This window comes from Pleurodeles waltl, chromosome 11 (assembly GCF_031143425.1).
Source record: "Pleurodeles waltl isolate 20211129_DDA chromosome 11, aPleWal1.hap1.20221129, whole genome shotgun sequence".
Lineage (NCBI taxonomy): Eukaryota > Metazoa > Chordata > Amphibia > Caudata > Salamandridae > Pleurodeles > Pleurodeles waltl.
Genome location: NC_090450.1, coordinates 424,261,577 through 424,283,674, shown reverse-complemented (window position 1 = coordinate 424,283,674; position 22,098 = coordinate 424,261,577). Strand labels below are relative to the sequence as shown.

At 44.8% G+C, this 22,098-nt stretch overlaps 1 protein-coding gene across 3 annotated transcripts in view; it reads left to right on the top strand.

The window, feature by feature from the left end:
* Positions 1-22,098, top strand: part of GIGYF2 (GRB10 interacting GYF protein 2) — a 1,376,329-nt gene that overhangs the window by 96,420 nt on the left and 1,257,811 nt on the right. For all 3 annotated transcript variants that reach the window (XM_069213782.1, XM_069213784.1, XM_069213783.1), the window contains exon 4: positions 8,557-8,652. In XM_069213782.1, the coding sequence (XP_069069883.1) occupies positions 8,557-8,652 (96 nt within the window). The remainder of the gene's footprint in view (positions 1-8,556; positions 8,653-22,098) is intronic.

Below are 22,098 nucleotides of genomic sequence, written 5' to 3'. Positions count from 1 at the left end.
GGCCGTTGCGGGAGCCGCTCACGCGAGTCCAGGGAGTGCTGGCTGTCCCCAGGCAAGGGGGTGAAGCCTCCCTATTAGTGCGCACATCAGGGGCCAGGATAATTATGTAATCGGTGGGCCGTGAACGGAGCTCACTGTTTAAGCGTCCGTTCCGGCCACCATCTTGGCCACGCCCCCCCCCCCCCGTTTTGAACCTTAAATTTTAAAAATTATAATCATAACTCCAGTTCTACTAATTGAAGTCTTCATGGTTTTGGTGTCAAATAATTTATTAAAATTTTCTGTTTTTCTAAATTGGTTTGGGATTTTTATTGTATTGTGTTTTCACTGTGTTGCTGTTTGTGTACTGCATAAATACTTAACACATTGGCTCTAGGTTTAGCCTGACTGCTTTTTTTGCCTAGCTATTCAGGGTCAAGCACAAGTTAATTTTGTGACTTTTTTTGGTTCACTGACCAGGGTTCACACCCCAGTCAACCAGCAACCCAGTTTTGTCATAACAAGACTTTGCTACTGTGAGTGCTCCACTGGGAGAATTGCCAATTTTTTTTTAATTTCACTGATCACAGGAATGCGAGCAAAGTTTTAAGAGAATTTAACAAGCTATTGAAGGCGCTAATGAAATAGCATATTTTGATCCATAGCTACATATGGAAGTTGTTGTTGACACTAGTCCAGTTGGGTTAGGCACTATCCTTGCACAACACTACGGACAGCCAAACACTCAGACTTAATGTGGCCTATGTAAGTAAAAGTTGTCCCAGACTGAAAGTGCATATTCACAAACTGAAAAAGAAAGTTTAGCAGTGGTGGGGGCTTGTGAACATTTCCAGATGTTCCTGTATGGAATTCCTTTCACACTTGTGACAGATAATCAAGCATTGCTAATTATTTTTGGCAAACCAAAAGCCAACATACCTTCAGGCATTGAACATTGGCTCTACGATTGCAAAAGTACAACCACACAGTAGTGCATCATCCAGGGAAAAATCAAAACCCTGCTGACTACTTCTCAAGAGCACCTATATACTGTCAAAATATCCTATCTAAGACTGCTGATGCCTACATGAACGTCATTGTGAAATCAAACACACCATCTGCCTTTTTGTTGGATCAAATTGTCACTGCCATGATTCAAGAAAGTGACATGTTAAAATTAAGACATTATTACACATCATGGAACCGACATACTCTACCTCTTACCAGTGACAGCAAGTATCAGAAGTATAAAAATATCAAGGAATGAACTGTCCATGACCAAAGAAGGAATTAACCTGAGGGGTTCAAGAATTGTCTTCCTGGAGAGTCTGCGACAGCAAGTGATTGACGTAGCCCCAGAAGAACATTGTTGAATTGTTACCACTAAACGAGCTCTCCAAGTTAGTCTGGTTTCCTCATGTTGATCAACTAGTTGAAGACCGTTCATCTATATAACTGCCTGTCATCGAAAACTACTCAACACCCCTTGAATATATTAGAGTTTCCAACGCATGCATGGTAAAGGATTGCTGTTAACTTTTTGATCCACTTGATAATGGATCAAAAACCTGATGGTGATTGTGGACGAATACTCTTGCTTGCCATTAATAGAATATCTCTCACCTATCACTCAGGACAGAGTAATTCAGAGATTAGATGGCATCTTTGCGACTTGGGGCATTTCTATGATTTTGAAAACTGACAATAGCCCACCTTTTAATAGCAGAGAATTCAGAGGCTTCCTCCACCTGCTTAATATGAAGCATCAGAAGAGCACACCTCTTTGGCCGCAGGCTAACGGCCTTGTTGAACGTTTCAGAAGTACGTTAAGGAAAGCTGTTCAGCATGCTCCATTAGTGTAGCTTAACCTCAAGACTGGCTTGAATTCTACTTTATAGGCTTACTGTTCAACTCTTCACTTGACCACAGGTGAAAGCCCCGACTTTGATGTTCGGTAGACCCATAACAACCAAGTTATCTCAGTGGACCCACACCAGATCCAGAACTGATACAGAGGCACGTACAATAGATTTGAGTCGTAAACCAAAAATGAAGGCCTATGCTGGCAAAAGTTGATATGCAGAGAACATTGTTTTCATAGGAGATCCAGTGGTCATCTGTCTGCCACGAAGATGTAATTCTGATGCCCCTTTTGATGCTGAGCCATTTCATGTTGTAACCAGTAAAGGACACCGCCTGCCTGCCCAACGTCCAGAAAAACCCATCACTTGAGATTCCTTGCACTTTAAACATATCGCTCAATGATATCAATGTTCTTAAGTTTTATGTTGTACAAAATGGAATTGTTTTATTTAACAGAGAAGGAGAGGTTGTACCCCGTGACTATGTATGATGGAACCCTTTTGGCTCCTGAAAGACTCTATGGGATGGTGACCTAAGTGTTTAGCTTGGTAAAGTGAATGCGGGATTAGAATGTTGAATCCAGAGATACATGCTGAAGATTGAAGATGTGTAATAAGTAGCTCTGTGTGTGGCGTATTCATTGGTATGTACCTAGGCTGAGGAGGATGCTGCACTCTCCATCCGATCAGGCTTATTCTTGACCTCAATAAAGCATGTAGACCCAAAGAGAAACAATCTCCAGGAAGGTTACTTTTAATCTACTCCTCCCACAGCGTTCACAGGGGGAGTGGGGTTGATGGGCCCCCAGTTCTTTAGGACAAATTTTACAGCCTGTACTTCAGAAACCGTAAGTTCTTTTACTTACTTATTGGTTTGAAGTGCTCATTATGAGTACAAACTCCTACCGTTCTGGCTCTAAAAGCACCCCAAACCCATACTAAGTGTATTGCATTGGGAGAAGCACGTCTCAAGTGGATCACGGATTATAAGCGTTTACCTATCAAAAGGCTAAGCAAGACTGTCAAACTGTTCAACTTCAATATCTGTCATTCCAACTTTAGTTTCAGTGGACCTTATCCTCCCTGGTACAAATCATTTATTATCTTGTTATCTGTCTGGCTCAGATGGCATTTGGGTATACATAGACTACCCCTTCTAATATTAAAAATCAAAAGTGGTGAAATATCTGAGGATCCTAAGAAGATACCACTCCTCCTGCGTCTGAGGCATCAGGGAACCAATCGCCAGCAGACATTCTAGTCTACTGTGTGTTATGTGTTTTTGAATGGCATGAGTGCTTCCTGGGGTTTAATACCTTCCTTGCATTTGAGACTCTCCATCACCTCCCTCGGTGTCCCAGTTATAACTGTCTTTGTGTCCAGCTTCGATGGATATCGGACAATATTAGTGTTATATCAATGAATGGTGTTACCAGCATCAATATTGTCCGGGACAAGTTCCTATTTTCCACATTCGAAGCATACCTTAATAAGGCAGACCTCTTTTCCATTCAGTAGGCCATAAAAGTGCATGCATCTGCCTTCATTGTATAAGGGTGCAAATAAGATCCCTAGGCACCAGCCAGACCAACGAATCACTCACAAATGAGTATGTAGAGGAATATAACTGGCCCCTCCATTTTCTATGTCTCATAGCCATCTCAGCATCTATCAAATGTGTGTAAATATTGGAACGCAGTCTTAACAGCCTGCCGCTTCAGAAATGTGGATGTTATGTTTTCATGTAGTAATTGAGGCATCTAAAATGGCATGTAATAATTCTAAGGTTTTTATTAATGTTGTCTGTTCAGTCTGAGTGTGGAGTCATGGCTAGTCACTGGGTCCGTGCTTTTGGACCAAGGCCAGGCTCCCAATCCCCATACCTTTTGTCCATTCAACCATGCTGCCACACTTGTAAAACAAAAAGTAATTATGACACTATAAAAACCAAGACTGCTCATGTTTCTCCATATTATGTGACAGGCAATTCACTAACAACTGCCCATCAAGTAAGATGTGTGGTTAGAACTTTAAACTTGATGCTTTGAGTCTTGAAAGAGTATACAATTTCAGAATCTACCAGTTTAGAAAGTGGCAGTTGTTCAGTCTTCAGCACGTCTAGCAAAACATGTGTCCGTTAAACAATAATAGAAACACTAAGAGCCTCAATTTGTGTAAGAATATATTCTTTAAATTGCTAGTCATTCGCCAAAATGGGACAGCAGCTACTCCTTTTCATAAAGAACTAGTTGCAAAATTTGGCATACCTGAAACATCTGTTACTTTTGATCAGAGTATGTTTCTGACTGATGGATAATGCCCTCCTCTCGACATATATCATACCCTTCTACTGACTATTATCAAACTGCTCCAAAATGTAAGATTTGACTGAATAGGTAGGTATAAACAAGCTTTTACTAATAAATATAAAGTTGTAGCAAAGTTTAAACTTAATGTTGAGGCGATTATAGTACCATTGCACACGTGAATATTTACATTTGTTAAGGAAATGGAAATTGGTGTAGCGATGCTGTCTCAAGCCCAATTCATTTTAAACAATGTCTCATCAGTACCACAGTTCTTTAGCCGCTCAATTTGCTTTAATTGAAGGATATGACCGTTCTTAATTTGCACGTTAAGACGTGTAAAATTGTTTTTCTTTTTTCTCATTTAACTTTAATACATTGTTTGTAGCATGTTTGGCTTCAAAGTCAACTAGCGTTGGTCACTGATTGCAAGTTTTTCTTGGAATACATTTTGAGTCTCAAGATACCTCCTGACTCCTCCCTTAGCCCACATTGTACAAGAACAAAGACTCAACATCATATAGCTTCTTTTTCTACCATAGGGTTCAGACATTACAGTGCCAGCTCCTGGACCGACAAGGTTTTTTTCTGGGACCTTCGCTACCAGTTGTTGAGGATTTAACACCAGTGAAGGAAGAACTTTTTGCCAGATCAGCGACTGCGTAGGACTCACCTTGGAGCGGCCTCAATGCGACTTTCGGGGTGTGTGAAGGGTGTTCTGAAGAGAGCACCCTTCCAATTCTGCCAGAATGCAATGCTAAATTCTCCTAGTCTGTCCAATTTTGGGTCTGTAATCTGTGCTTGTCTCCGGAGCTTAAGAAATTGAACTGCTGGGAAAGCAAGGACTTCAGTCGGTGCTAGGCTAGAAAATGCAGTTTCACCTATCCACACCAGCTTGACCTGAGCATCCCAGTAGCCACCCTTAGAGCTGGATTGTGCTTCAAAACTGACTCCGAGAGAGACCCTGAGATCTGCTCCTAAGCAGGCATTGACACAAAGTTGACTATAGGGTGACCCCCTTCACTGTCTAGCTTGTTTAACTGCCTGATGTCCGGCAGTGGATGATTTTAATCCACCCATTTACAGGGAATCTTTGCTTCGCCACACCTGGGGCCAGCACCATATGGCTCACATACCTAAGAAAATGATTTTTTATCTTCAAGGAGCAGATATTGAGAAGACTCAATGTTTTCTGATCCCCAGGAGGGTTAGGGACAAGACCATTATAAGCCACCATAACCACCTAGTCATAGGTTACTCAAACATCACCTGCATCTCCTCAGCATCATACACTACCAGCACCTCTTCAGTCACCAGAGTTGCCATCCCACTCCAACAATTCTGACTCGGACCAAAGGAGTACTTATGCCAATACCTCTTTGGCATCACACACCATCAGCACCTTCTCTGTCACCGCAGTTCCCATCCAATTCCAGCCATGCTGACTCACACCAAGGGAGCCTGAACGAGCCTGTACCATGACCAGTGTCGCACCTGGGGATGGGGATGTTCCTTGGGATGACTGATATTGAATGCAGAGATCAGCCAAACCTGTAGACCTACCCTGTCAAATCCTCCCTGAACCTCCCACAAGGACCTGGTCAAGGACAGTCTTGTTACCCCGCAAGTCAAAATGAAATAGAAAACGGCCCCAGATAACTGGGTTACACCAGGTGCCAGGTTCTGCCTGACTCTTGTGCTGCACACTGGGTGAAAGAGAGCCTCAACTCAAGCTACAGACAATTCTCTGGATATTGAGACAAAGATCTATTTAGCTAGGAAACGTGGCTGTTGAGGCAGCCGCTCAGAAAAGATTAGCATTTCAGTTGGTCTGCTCTCCAGATCTGACCACTATCTGTGGGAGGATATTGAGCAATTGGTGAACACCTGCTTGAAGCCTAACACAAGAGAATGGCACTAGCTGTGGAAAGGAGGGTCATCTCCATTGTGAATATCAGGTGTGCCTTGAGCTCCGATTAGAGTGCCTACAAGGAGATCAACACCATTATCTTGCTCAGATGCCTATTCTACCCAAGTGTCTCAAGCTATAGGCAACAGTACAACAGCATCCTACTAGTGCTCTGTTTGACAGAGAGCTTGTTCTCCCCTGCGGTCAACTGGATGCTCGAAGGTCAAGAAGGACAGCAGAGACTTCAGGGCTGTACGTGCTACAGACCTAAACACCTAGGCCTGTCTTCTGTAAACAGCAGGCGAGATGAGACCCTAAATCATTGATTTACTCAGAGGCTGAGTGGGCTGCAGCTGTCTTCCCAGACCTGCAAGGATACATGTTCTTTTGAAGATGTAGCTACTGGTGCCATGTGGGAGGCAGGGGTAGAGATGTCTCCATCAGTGGTGCCTCTAAACAGTGACTTGCACACCATTCCCCCAATTCACTTACACAGTACCTGTTTGGGCAAGGTTGAAGTTTTTTCATCGACACTGGGAGGATATAAACGTCTATAAATATGACCTCTTGGTGGTACAGCAGAGGCACTTATTTGGAGTTCCATACTGCACCAACAAATATACCACCTCATTGACATGCAAGTCGTGACTAGCTAGGCCTGTTACACCAGATGTCCCTTTGATCTGGTGCTCCCACATCAGGGGGTCCAACAAGTCTTCTTTCTGTGCTTCCAGGTCTCCAAAAAGAAAAGTACTTTGTGGCCTGACCTAGACCTCAGGCTGCTGAACCTGTACTTTAGATGACCACCTGGCAGGAGATCACTTGGCTACTCTACACAGGGGATCACATGGCTACTCTTGATCCCACGGATATACACTTTCACACCACCTTACAAATGGTGCATCACCACTACATACACTTTGAGTAAGTAGACTAGACTACCTATTAAAAGTTTCACCCTTTTGGGATCATACAGACTTAATGGTATTTACCATATGTGTAGCAGTTGTAGATACTTACCAGCATAAAAAAGCCATCGATATCTTTCTTTATACAGATGATTGGCTTGAGTCCCTCGTACCAGCGTCTGAGGAATGTCCATTTAATTTTATGCCCACCTTTCTTTTTGCTCCTGAACTTGGGACATACTTTCATTTTGCCACTCATAGCGTCAACGCTTCAGTCAATGTCTGGCTATAAATGTACTATGCTTCCAGCCATGTTTATCTTCATACAGTTCCTTTGTCAGAAAGGTGTAATCAGATTATCTCCTTGGTAGTCGGGCAGTTCCTCAGTTTTTCAACCAAGGGATTTTGCTTATCTTCTAGATGATGGACAGTTGTGAGAACAAAATATTCCTGTTGCTGAAATTTGAAGTTATAGCATATTATTAAGTTTGTCTAGCAGCAGTGCTTCCATGCTGTAATAAAATGCAGACTAGGTACCCGAATTCCAATTTAGGTTTTCTTTTCTAACGTGAGTTTTTCAATGTGTGATAATTATGCATGTGTGAACAGTTGGCACATTGCAAACAAAACGCACAGTGCAAACGAACTTTATACATTCCCTGTAAATTGGTACATGCAAAGTCTGATTGTTTTCACAAATATATTTGGGGATGTCAAGTTTTCATGACAAATATATGATGTGTCAACTATTGTTAGGGGGAGGCGAAGCAAACAATGGTGTAACAGTGGGGTAAGCATGAAAAGTGAGGAAGTTGTTCTAGGACTTTAATATCCCAATAGTCGTTGAGATGGGAGTTATGTAAAGCCTCCATCTGAACTGTTGTCAAGGGAAGTGAGGGTACACCTTTAAATGGTTATCAGTGAATCTTTATCCGGGCTCCTTAGTAGATAATCATTTTGGTGTAAGAGGGGGTGGGGCTCTGTTCAAGCTCAGGAAGGTGTCTTCAGGAACAAGTTGTGTTCAGGAAGATAGTGTGAGCCTTTTGTCTATTGCCTTTGTGTCTCCCGCTTGTTTCTGTTGGCTGATAGTATGACATTCCTCATTCAGCTACTTGTATGACTTGTATCTTTAGGATGTATTTCTCACAATTGGTCTGGTTGACCTTTCCCATGAAGGCTTTATTGCAGTATGTTCTTTGCCCACGTGATTGTGTGCTTGAAACCGGCATATTATTTATATTTTGGATGTTAATGTCTCTTTTGAGGCTTTGTCATAGTTGTTTGTATCGGAACAGCAATATGGTGTAAATACTACTGTTGGTTCACAATGAAATGTGATGGGGATAGAAATGTGTCTTGAAAGTGGTGTTTTTTTTTTCCTGGTGGGATGTTTTGATTATATTCTCTGGTGTGTTGTCTCTTATTACCTTACAGTTACATAATGTACTTCTGAGACAGGACTTTGTCCAGTGTTTGTCTCTCGTGGCAATTAGTTGTGTTTTTGGATTTACTATATGGTGGAAGCTTTAGTCTCCCTAGTTTGGAATTGCAAGAATTTCTATTTATGTATATATTTTTTTTTTTACTTGCAGATTCCTTCAGACCTCATGGATAAGGAGTTTCAACCTATTCTACAGGAGGAACCCCTGCTACCACTTGCACTGGTGCCTTTTACAGAGGAAGAACAAGTAGGTGTCTGTTATGGAAACAATGTATGTTTATTTTTGGGCATGCTGTTATCTTGGGTTTCTGTTGGAAATCTGGATTCCCTTTGTTTGGTGTATAGCTGATTGCTATAAATGGTTTACGGTAAGTATCTGTAAGATGTTTAAAGGATTATCAATTGTGCTGGCAAACAAGGGTCATGGAACACTTCACTGTGATCTTTGACAGCTTTGCGCATCTTCCGTTTTCCACCATTGTAGCAGGGAAGGAGTCCAGTGACATTCTTTTCGAGTTTTCAGTGTCTTGCACTGTAAGCATCTTTTGCTATTTACTTTTTGACACATATATATATATATATATATATATATATATATATATATATATATATATATATATATATACTTACGCTCATTCATTGAGTTGATTGAAGTGAAATTTCTATGTTCTAATTGTTGTCCTTTAGGGATGACCTTATGTCAGGTGAGGCTAAAAGGAATTAGGCTAATTCAGATTTTGCACTGCCCAGCAAGGGGGTGAAGTAGCAGTAATGTAAATTTTAAACCGCACCATGATAATTCCCTCTTACTGCTTGACAATTTTGCACTTGCGTAATCAGATTTCCTAAGGGTCATGATCATCAGCAGTAAACCACTGTAAGGAAAGGCCTCCTTGGCATGGTTACCCTCTGACTTTTTGCCTTTGCTGATGCTAAGTTATGATTTGAAAGTGTGCTGAGGCCTGCTAACCAGGCCCCAGCACCAGTGTTCTTTCCCTAACCTGTACTTTTGCTTTCACAATTGGCACACCCTGGCATCCAGGTAAGTCCCTTGTAACTGGTACCCCTGGTACCAAGGGCCCTGATACCAGGGAAAGTCTCTAAGGCTGCAGCATATCTTATGCGACCCTGGGGACCCCTCACTCAGCACAGACACACTGCTTGCCAGCTTGTGTGTGCTGGTGAGGACAAAACGAGTAAGTCGACATGGCACTCCCCTCAGGGTGCCATTCCAACCTCACACTGCCTATGCAGTATAGATAAGTCACCCCTCTAGCAGGCCTTACAGCCCTAAGGCAGGGTGCACTATACCATAGGTGAGGGCACCAGTGCATGAGCACTGTGCCCCTACAGTGTCTAAGCAAAACCTTAGACATTGTAAGTGCAGGGTAGCCATAAGAGTATATGGTCTGGGAGTCTGTCATACACGAACTCCACAGCACCATAATGGCTACACTGAAAACTGTGAAGTTTGGTATCAAACTTCTCAGCACAATAAATGCACACTGATGCCAGTGTACATTTTATTGTGAAATACACCCCAGAGGGCATCTTAGAGATGCCCCCTGAAACCATACCGACTACCAGTGTAGGCTGACTGGTTTTAGCAGCCTGCCACACTCGAGACATGTTGCTGGCCACATGGGTAGAGTGCCTTTGTCACTCTGTGGCTAGTAACAAAGCCTGTACTGGGTGGAGATGCTTATCACCTCCTCCTTGCAGGAACTGTAACACCTGGCGGTGAGCCTTAAAGGCTCACCCCCTTTGTTACAGCACTCCAGGGCATTCCAGCTAGTGGAGTTGCCCACCCCCTCCGGCCACGGCCCCACTTTTGGCGGCAAGGCCGGAGGAGATCATGAGAAAAACAAGGAGGAGTCACTGGCCAGTCAGGACAGCCCCTAAGGCAACCTGAGCTGAGGTGACTCTGACTTTTAGAAATCCTCCATCTTGCAGATGGAGGATTCCCCCAATAGGGATAGGAATGTGACCCCCTCCCCTTGGGAGGAGGCACAAAGAGGGTGTAGCCACCCTCAGGGCTAGTAGTCATTGGCTACTGCCCTCCCAGACCTAAGCACACCCCTAAATTCTGTATTTAGGGGCTCCCCTGAACCTAGGAACTCAGATTCCTGCAACCTAAGAAGAAGAGGACTGCTAAGCTGAAAAACCCTGCAGAGAAGACGGAGACACCAACTGCTTTGGCCCCAGCTCTACCGGCCTGTCTCCCCACTTCTAAAGACACTGCTCCAGCGACACTCTCCCCAGGGACCAGCGACCTCCGAATCCTCAGGTGCACAGGGCCCTGCTCTAGAAGGACCAAGAAACTCCAGAGAGCAGCGGCCCTGTGCACCCAAGACTGCAACTTTGTTTCAAAGGAGCAACTTTAAAACAACTGCGTTTCCCGCCGGAAGCGTGAGACTTGCTACTCTGCACCCGACGCCCCCGGCTCGACTTGTGGAGAAACAATACTTCAGGGAGGATTCCCCGGCGACTGCGAGACCGTGAGTAGCCAGAGTTGCCCCCCCCTGAGCCCCCACAGCGATGCCTGCAGAGAGAATCCCGAGGCTCCCCCTGACTGCGACTGCCTGCTTCCCAGATCCCGACGCCTGGTAAAGACTCTGCACCCGCAGCCCCCAGGACCTGAAAAATCGGAACTCCAGTGCAGGAGTGACCCCCAGGAGGCCCTCTCCCTCGCCCAGGTGGTGGCTACCCCGAGGAGCCCCCCCCCTTTGCCTGCCTGCATCGCCGAAGAGACCCCTTGGTCTCCCATTGAAATCTATTGGAAACCCGACGCGTGTTTGCACACTGCACCCTGCCGCCCCCGTGCTGCTGAGGGTGTACTTTCTCTGCTAACTTGTGTCCCCCCCCCCCCAGTGCCCTACAAAGCCCCCCTGGTCTGCCCTCTGAAGACGCGGGTACTTACTGGCAGACTGGAACCGGGGCACCCCCATCTCCATTGAAGCCTATGCGTTTTGGGCACCACTTTGACCTCTGCACCTGACCGGCCCTGAGCTGCTGGTGTGGTAATTTTGGGGTTGCTCTGAACCCCCAACGGTGGGCTACTTTGGATCCAAACTTGAACCCCGTAGGTGGTTTACTTACCTGCAAGAACTAACAAACTCTTACTCCCCATAGGAACTGTGAAAATTGCACTTTCTAGTTTTAAAATAGCTATATGTGATTTATGTGAAAAGTGTATATGCTATTTTGATTATTCAAAGTACCTACCTGCAATACCTTTTGAAGTATTACATGTGAAATTTGAACCTGTGGTTCTTAAAATAAACTAAGAAAAGATATTTTTCTATACAAAAACCTATTGGCCTGGAATTGTCTCTTGGTGTGTGTTCCTCATTTATTGCTTGTGTGTGTGTACAACAAATGCTTAACACTACTCCTTTGATAAGCCTACTGCTCGACCACACTACCACAAAATAGATCATTAGTATTATCTTTTTTTGCCACTATCTTACCTCTAAGGGGAACCCTTGCACTCTGTGCATACTATTCCTTACTTTGAAATAGTGCATACAGAGCCAACTTCCTACACATTGTCCCAAACGCAAGACTACACATGTGTCCCTTACAACAATGCCTAGCAACACAATGGACACAAGCACAGGGTCAACTTCAAGATCTAGTGTTGGTATACTGCCAAACACACTCCTTGCTTCAATGGTGGAATCCTAGAAATTTAAACCAAGGGCGGCCATTCCAAGACCCAGTGCCTCAATACGTGATCACAACAATTGCTTCCATGATTGGGTGGGGAGCACACCTCAACCAGCACAGTATACAGGGACAATGGTACGTTCAACGAATGCAGCTGCATATAAATCATTTAGAGCTGCTAGCAGTGTTTCTAGCATTGAGAGCATTTCAACCGCTAATAGCCCACAAACACATTCATGTCAAAACAGACAACATGACAACAATGTATTACCTAAACAAACAGGGAGGGACACACTCATCACAACTGTCTCTCAGCACAAAAGATTTGGCATTGGGCGATTCACAATCACATTCGCCTAATAGCACAGTACATTCCAGGGATTCAAAACCTGTTAGCTGACAATCTCAGTCGAGATCACCAACAAACACACGAATGGGAAATTCATCCCAAGATACTACAAACTTACTTTCGAAGCTGGGGAACACCACAAATAGACCTATCCGCAACAAAAGAAAACGCAAAATGCCAAAACTTTGCGTCCAGGTATCCACACCCTCAGTCCAAAGGCAATGCGTTATGGATGAGTTGGTCAGGGATATTTGCTTACGCTTTTCCCCCTCTCCCCCTTCTTCCTTATCTAATAAACAAATTGAGTCAAAACAAACTCAAACTAATATTAATAGCACCAACCTGGGCCCGTCAGCCATGGTATAGGTAGTACCTCATATCAAACTACCAAACAGACCAGATCTGGTAACTCAACACAAACAGATCAGACACCTGAATCCAGCATCGCCCAATCTAGCAATCTGGCTCTTGAAGTCTTAGAATTTGGACCTTTAGACCTTACACAAGAATGTATGGAGGTCATTAAACAAGCTAGAAAACCTACTACAAGACATTGTTATGCAAACAAATGGAAAAGATTTGTTTATTACTGCCATAATAATCAAATTCAACCACTACATGCTTCTGCAAAAAACATTGTAGGCTACTTATTACACTTAGAAGAAAAAGCTAGTTTTGATTCTTGTATCAAAATACATCTCACAGCCATATCTGCCTACCTGCAGATTACACATTGAACATCACTCTTTAGAATCCCAGTCATCAAAGCATTTATGTAGGGTTTAAAAAGAATCATACCCCCAAGAACACCACCAGTTCCCTCGTGGAACCTCAATTTGTATTAACACGACTCATGGGTCCACCATTTGAACCAATGCACTCTTGTGACATGCAATACTTAACCTGGAAAGTAGCCTTCCTAATAGCTATCACATCTCTTAGAAGAGTAAGCGAAATACAAGCATTCACTATACAAGAACCCTTTATACAAATACATAAACATAAAGTGGTTCTCCATACAAATCCAAAGTTCTTACCAAAAGTTATATCACCGTTCCACCTAAACCAAACAGTGGAACTCCCAGTCTTTTTTCCACAACCAGACTCAGTAGCCGAAAGAGCCTTACATACATAAGACATCAAAAGAGCACTAATGTATTACATTGATAGAACAAAACAATTTCGCAAAACAAAACAATTGTTTGTAGCCTTCCAAAAACCTCATGCAGGAAATCCAATATCCAAACAAGGTATTGCCAGATGGATAGTGAAATGTATTCAGACCTGCTATATTAAAGCAAAAAGAGATCTGCCTATTACGCCAAAGGCGCACTCCACTAGGAAGAAAGGAGCCACAATGGCCTTTCTAGGAAATATACCTATGACAGAAATCTGTAAGGCAGCTACATGGTCTACGCCTCATACATTCACAAAACATTACTGTGTAGATGTGTTAACAACACAACAAGCCACAGTAGGACAAGCTGTATTACGAACATTATTTCAGACAACTTCAACTCCTACAGGCTAAGCCACCGCTTTTGGGGAGATAACTGCTTACTAGTCTATGCACAGCATGTGTATCTGCAGCTACACATGCCATCGAATGGAAAATGTCACTTACCCAGTGTACATCTGTTCGTGGCATGAGATGCTGCAGATTCACATGCGCCCTCCCGCCTCCCCGGGAGCCTGTGGCCGTTATAAGTTGATTAAACTTGTACATTTGTAAATTTGTAAATATATAATATTCTTTATACACATTATGTACATACATACTCCATTGCATGGGCACTTTTACTATATACACAACTCCTACCTCACCCTCTGCGGGGAAAACAATCTAAGATGGAGTCGACGCCAATGCGCAATGGAGCTGAAAGGGAGGAGTCCCTCAGTCTTGTGACTCGAAAAGACTTCTTTGAAGAAAAACAACTTGTAACACTCCGAGGCCAACACTAGATGGCAGGATAATGCACAGCATGTGAATCTGCAGCGTCTCATGCCACGAACAGATGTACACTGGGTAAGTGACATTTTCCATATGTGTGTGTGTGTGTGTGTGTGTATATGTGTGTGTGTGTATATATGTGTGTGTGTGTATGTGTGTGTGTGTGTATATATGTGTGTGTGTGTGTGTATATATGTGTGTGTGTGTGTGTATATATATGTGTGTGTGTGTGTATATATATATATATATATATATATATATATATGTGTATATATATGTATGTGTATATATATATATGATGATGCGTTCTCCAAATCAGCTGATGTTAGTTGGTTTCTACTTTACATTAGAGAGTTCAATTAAGTTTATTGCATTGGTAATTCTTGCTTGTGAAAGTTTGTTTCTCCTGTCTTATTTTGACTTCTGTCAATACTTGTATTTGTAAATGCTTGTTTATTAAAGTTTGTTTTTATTTCTTCGACATCTGTCGATAACTTGTATTTGTAAATGCTTGTTTGTTAAAGTTCGTTTCTCTTTTAAACTCTACTTTGGTTTATTACCGTTGCATTTGTAAATGCTTACTTAACATTAATTTCTCCGTTAAACTCGGCCTTTGTTTATAACCTTGGCATTTGTAAATATCTGCTTGTTAAAGTTCGTTTTTCTTTTGACTTTGGTATCTTAAACAGGAACCTTGTAAACATAAGGTTTATTCATACATTAAACTCTGTAGCCTTGCCAAACCTCCACTGGAACGGTCTACTATCAAACTCCTCGAATAAACCTTGACAATATTTATCACATTTTCTGTAAACTAGTCTTCAAGGGTAATTTTACCTCACAGGAGTTCTGCTCTGACGCGCGCTCTGTCTCCACACAGCTGATTCCTGTCAGACCTCAGTTGAAGTGCGAAGCTTCCAGCTGGTGAGCTCGTAACCTAGCAACCAACCGATTGCAAGACTAGAACTGTAACTAACCTTCAGGACTCACAACGGCCATCTTGAATCTTCTCTTCTTGATTCTTCCTTTGAAATAAGCGCAAGATTACTCTGCAAAATTTTTCCAGTTTGGGCTTTGCTGTCTCCACTGAGGATATTTCTTTGCTTTTCTCAAGCATTTCTTTGATTTGATTTGGCAAGTTTGTGTGGTCATGACACGCGATCACGACGACACCTTCCAAGTGTACAAAATGGTTAAGCCTTTTCTGTCAGCAGATTCTTCCAAGAAAACCACAAGTGGGTCTTAAACGATGACATTGTCAAAGACATCTTTCAATGGTGGCGAACGCCAGCTATTGACTGGTTTGCCACTGCAGAAAACATAAAATGCCAAAGATTTGCATCTGGGCACTTCAAGCCAGGGACACTGGGGAATGCCCTTTCGTCAACTGGTCCGGCACATTTCTCTATGCTTTTCCACTGATTCCCCTAATCCCGGCAGTCCTGATCAAGCTGTCCCACTCAAGAGCCAAAATGATACTCATAGCTCCAGAGTGGCCACGTCAATGGTGATTTACAGACCTCCTTCACTGGTCCGTCCACATTTCAAGCTGCCATGCAGACCAGATCTACTGACGAATTTTGGAGGCCAGATGGTATATCCCAGTCTCTACTCTTTAAGTTTGGCAGTGTGGCTCCTAAGCTAGTGCAGTCTGGACATTTGAATCTGCCCAAAGACTGCATGGAGATCCTCAGAGAGGCGAGCGGCCTTCCACACGCTCTGTGTAATACTTGAAAGGGAAGAGATTTTGCATATGGTGTTAAAGAACGAGGACCCTCGCATTTGCCAGGAAGATGTCATTCTCCCATACTTAATCCTTTTGGCACAATCTTGCTTGCAGTTCTCTTCTCTAAAGGTTCACCTGGCAGCTTTTACTGCCTACAAAAAATGTCCTTCACAAACATATTTTTTTTTCAGAATCCCAGTCATCATGCATTTCCTAGAGGGTTTGAAAAAGGTTTTTCCTCTCATTAGACACCCTCCCCCTCAATATGCGCTCAATATAGTCAAATCAAATCAGGACTTACAGAGCACAACTACTCACCCATAAGGGTCTCAAGGCTCTGAGGGGGTTTGTCCTTTGTGCTTCAGTTGAAGAGCCAGGTTTTAAGGTCCTTCCTGAATTGAGGTAACAATGGTGACTGAGGTGCAGGAGCAGGGTGTTCCAGCTCTCTGCAGCGAGTTAGGCGAAGGATCTTCCTCCAGCTGAGGTCTTCCGTATGCGGGGTATGGTGGTTAGTGCTTGTTGAGCGGAGAGGTCTGGTGGGTGAGTCAAGATGATGTTGTGGTTGAGGTAGGCGGTTTCTAGGTCGTGGAGGGCCTTGTATGCGTGGGCGAGGAGTTTGAAGTTAATTCTTTTCTCAGTAGGAAGCCAGTGGAGGTCTCTTAGGTGATTGGTGATGTTTGTGGTGAAGAATGTCCAGGATGAGGTTGGCAGAGGAGTTATGGTTTTGCTGTAGTTTTTTCAAATTCTTCTGGGTGGTGCTAGCATAGAAGGTGTTGCCATAGTCAAGTCTACTGGTAACCACGGGCATGGGTTACGGTTCTGAGGCAGTCCATTGGGATCCATTTGTAGATCTTCCGGAGAAGTCAGTGTGTGAAAACATGAGGATGCGATTGAGTTGACTTGGCGGGTCATGGTGAGTGATGAATCCATGATGGATCAGAGGTTCTGTGCGTGGTTTGTTGGGGTTGGATTGGGAGGGGTGAGTGGGGTGCGTCGAGGGTGGATGGCCACCAGGGGTCGTCCCAGGCTGATGTGGAGCATCCCAGGATGAGGATCTCATTCTTGTCAGAGCTGAGCTTCAGGCAGCTGGCCTTCATTCAGGCGACTACGACTTCCATCCCTTTGTGAAAATTCTTCTTGGCAGTTGTGGGGTTTTCGGTCAGTGAGATGATTAGCTGGGTGTTGTCGGCATAGGAGACTGTTCAGTCCATGGATCCTGATGATGGATGAGAGCGACTCCATGTAGATGCTGAAGAGTGGGGTTCAGGGAGGAGCCCTGTGAAACTCTGTAGCTGATCTCCATAGGTTCTGACAGATAAGGCAGGAGTCTGACTCTGTTCTGACAGACAGGAAGGAGTGTATCCATTGTAGGGCCTTTCTGCAGATGCCAGCTGCACAGAGGCCCAGAGAGGAGTGACGGACGCACGGAGAGGAGAGACGCACAACGCATGCATATGCAAGGAGACTGGGGGACGCAGAGCAGCGCCAGAGGAGCGTTCTCGCTGCTACCCGCATCACTACTGCACCACTGAAGCCTGCAGGCGAACAGAGATCAGAGGCTCTCCTGAGCTTCCCTGGTCCCCTGGTCCCCCGGACCCTGCCCCCCGGCGTGGTGTGGCACATCTCATGAAGCCTGTTTGCAGTGAAGGAGACTGGGAGCACAGTAGCGGTGAGGTGAGGTGAGGTGAGGTGTGGTGCGGAACTCTGAAGCCTGCAGGTGCGTGGTGCTGCATGTCCGAGCTGGATTTGGAGCTCCAAGATATTGAGTGGCCAAGGAGGCTGCAGGCTGAAGGCTCGCTGGAGGATTATCCGTGGATTGCTGGCAGCTGTGGCAAATGTGGCTTAAGTAAGGTGGTGGTGGTGGTGGGAGCTGACTGAGTCTGTCCTGGGGGAAGGAACTACATGATACCCCAGTGGGGGGGTTTACTAGAGATACTGGGGTTTGTTTCAATCCCCCCACCACCTCCACTTACCCACCCGCTTGACACGCCACTGTCAGGAACTGTGCGTCTGATGTCCTCTTCCTCCAGCCTGGACCAGGACCAAATGACCTACTGAGGATCTAATGAGGGTCTACTGAGACAGCAACACAATAGACAGTAAAACCCAAGATTGAGACGGTCAACCAATCAGCGTAGTGTGGCTGTGGCATTAGTGCCTGGTCCCTGGGGTTGAGCCGGAGAGGGGCGGAAGCGGGCAGACTAGGTTCAGTGCGGTTTGATTCAATCGGTGTGCTCCCCCACCGCAGCCACCTGGACTGGGGGCAAGAAATAGCATAGCACATCGCACACTGACCACCTAATGAACTGTGATAGTTGACGTATAGCCCAAGCACTCCCAGTACGCTGCTAATTGACAACAAATTTGACGATAAACTAACTGGCTTCTGGCTGAAACCCACAGAGAATGACGAAAAACAAAGGGAGTCTCAATGCAAGACAAACAGTGCCTAAGCGCTCAATGAGAGTATTTAGTAGACTAGTTATGATGCACTCCAAGGTAAAAGGACTAGGGTGTAAAGCCCCAGGTGCAGGAGGGCCGCCAACGCCTCTTCTTCTCCAGGGCCCCATGGTCCTATATTCGCAGGACCTGGGCCCCCTCCTGTTGCACCTTCCACATCCCCTATACTCTTGGCTAGTGCTAGCAGCGAGGTCAGTAATAGGGCAGTCGGTAGAACCTCCAGGAAGCTAATAACCAGCTTGTATCAGAAGGTGGACAAGGCATCAATGCCGCAACCGACCAATGAAAAGACCAACGAACTAGCGAAAGAGAGGTCTAGGGTTCAGGGGAGTGACCTGGAGAAAAATGATAGTTAATGACCACGGCAACAGGGTTGATGGGGATGGAGAGTCTGACGAATGCTTCAAGAGAGACAATGAGAAAAGAGCTGCCGAAAGCACTGAACTCATCCTGGCTGAATCACTAAATCACTAGGGTTCGTGCCAGTGGTTGAGGACCAAACTTGTGGAAATTTGTGTTCTGTGCCGAAGAGCCAACTTAGTGTACCGGGGTCCCAGATGCTGAGGTGTAGTTCCCGGGTATCATATTTGAGCCACCCATCCACCCCCCTGTCACCCCCGCAAACACCCCCCCCCCCCCCCCCCCCCCAACTTGTTTCCTTCATGTAGTGGATCTGCTGATTGGAGCGACTGCAGTAATAGCAACCTAAGAGGGGAAAACCGTCAACCTAAGCGAAAGCTCCCTGATCATCTTGGATATTACGCTTCCCAACATACCGTGTAGCTTAGCACCAATTGACATTGCAAAAAGACCCTGCGAACCATCTAATGCTTTGCTGGCATTTGGTGATAGTTCAGCGGAGGCCGCCCCTGATTGTGAGTTCATCAACAATAGTTCCTCCCCTAGTGGGGTATTCTGTTTCATTGATTCTATATAGCGGCACCTCTCTCCCTGCCTGCACCAAAGGACTAATTCTGTACCTACAGAGTCCCCACAAGGGCGCATAATCTCAGAAGCCTTGATTGCACTAAAAAATATTCTAGCATCAATTCTTGCATTATTGGAGGAATTTCTTGGGGATCAGAGCATATAGAGTCATTGTTAACTCTGATATTACAGACTTTAGTCCCGGGTGAAAGAACAGAGGGGGCGAACCAGGAATTCTTCCACCAGTCTTCTCAGTATGCTACTCATAGTCAATTTAATCTCCCCCAGCCCTCAAGAAGCACTGTGCAGACACAAACTGTAGATCACAATACTGTCCAAATCTGGAGTATACCACAGAGCAGTGAGCCTATAGCTATGGCTTATTCACATGACTATTCTGCACATGACAACAAATGATGCACTGGGCTTGCTCAGATATGGCTGGATGGCCCCTCTGCAGAAGAGCATCAGGCTAACCCTGGAGATAGCTACATCCGCATCCCCGAGCCTAAGGATCTGACAGTAGGCTCTGGGGGAAGGTGTAAGGAGGGATGGGGGGGGCTGCAAGGGGAAGCCCTAGATGGAATGGGTATAAACCTGAGTAGGGATACCAAGAAGAAAGGAAATGGAAAAAAAAAAGAAAAGGTAAAAAGAGCTATACCATGTCCAGTGTATTCCCTCAAATGGCTATTCCCTAATCCCAAAGATGATGCAGGCAGAGGGTCAACTTCAACTGCAAGTTCTAAGGATTTGCCAAGGGGGGAGAATACTGATACCAGCAACCCAGCCTTCCTTGCTCCTGATATTGCTCGCTGCTAGGCGCTGGGGTGAAGTAGCCACCCCGCGATCCACCCAGTTCCTGCACCTTGAGACTAAACAGCATGAGGGGATGGAAGGTGTTGATAGTCAAGTTCACCCCCAATGGATAGGGAAGCCTAGGAACAAGAAGAAAGGCGTAATAAAGAGGAAGAGAAAAAAATGTTGGCGGGGACGGGTGCACGGAGAGTAATTGACCCCGGAGATTATGGTAATTCCAATTGAACAGGGTGATTTGCGAACATCTAGTGAACTGAGGGTTCACCCTGACTCGAACTTGTACCTGGATGCGTACTATTCCGGGTGCCCTCAGGAACCAGATGCACGGATAGTGTGGATGCTCACCATGCATATCATGCTGCCACTGCTGCCACTCTTGGTACTGCGCCAGTGAGAAGATATAGCAGACACTGCCTGGAGTTCATTGATCTATTCCCAGATGGGGGGTCTAAATCTGCCTCTAAATGGATCACGACTACTCATCCTCTTTTATGCTGTGCTGGAGCTCAGAGTCCTCTCTTCCAGTGAAATGAGACTAGTAAAACTGGGATGCAAGCATAGGCAGATTTACTATTGGAGGGGGTATGCCAGTTCTGAAACCACGCAAGGTGATCCAGCCCATTTTTTGCCATTTGGCCTGGTCAGATTTGCCTTGCCAGGGCCAGTCAGCCTAATTCTTAACCATGCAGATTGTTCTCACATAATGGAGGTCGATGTGCAACCATGCCTTAACTTTAACCAGAAGGGGACCTAGGTGGCATGAGCAGTGTGGGAATAATCTAGACATGCTAAGGACTGGGAGTTCTCCCAAGTATGGACCGATACTATGGCAAAAAAAAAGGAGAAAACCATAGCTAAAGGTAGTGAAGGGCGAGAAACATTGACCATTACTACTCATAAGAACATAGGATCCCCAGCCACGATGAGAGGGTTAAAGGGGACAATTGCAATGATTGGTCACGGGTAGCAGCGGCATTGACAGGGAGCTCCGGAGCATCCTCTAGAACAAGCGCGGACTGAACGATGAGGAACTATTCAATTGCCCCACCATTCCCCCCCCCCCCCCCAAAAAAAAACACTCACTCACTCACTCCATGTAACAAATTGAAGGGGGGTTGCTTGCGAATTCTGTCCTTGAATATAGCTGGTCTGGCTAGCAAGCTGGAAGATGATGATTGGTTACAATTTGTTAGTCTGTACGATATCTGTTGCTTTCAAGAAACCTGGGCTGTTGAAAGAACGTGTATTAATGGGTTCCTGGGATTTGACATGTTGGGCATTTGGCCCAGGAAGAGATGCCCATCTGGCGGTATCTCAATCTGGGTCTTGTGCAGGTTAAACTGCAAAATAGAACAAATAGATGTGCCACACCTGTTGGCTCGTGCTAATTATCCAACATGTGAGACAGTGGGCAGCAAGGGGTGTAGGGGATGTAGTGGATATTTTGAATGTATATATTCCCCTGGGAATGTCCCCGGGGGTACAGGTAATCTGGAAAGAATGCTCTGCATACATTAGCAAAATTAGAAGAGGCACTGTGTAGGAAGTTGGCTCTGTATGCACTATTTCAAAGTAAGGAATAGTATGCACAGAGTCCAAGGGTTCCTCTTAGAGGTAAGATAGTGGCAAAAAGAGATAATACTAATGCTCTATTTTGTGGTAGTGTGGTTGAGCAGTAGGCTTATCAAAGGAGTAGTGTTAAGCATTTGTTGTACATACACAAGCAATAAATGAGGAACACACACTCAAAGACAATTCCAGGCCAATAGGTTTTTGTATAGAAAAATATATTTTC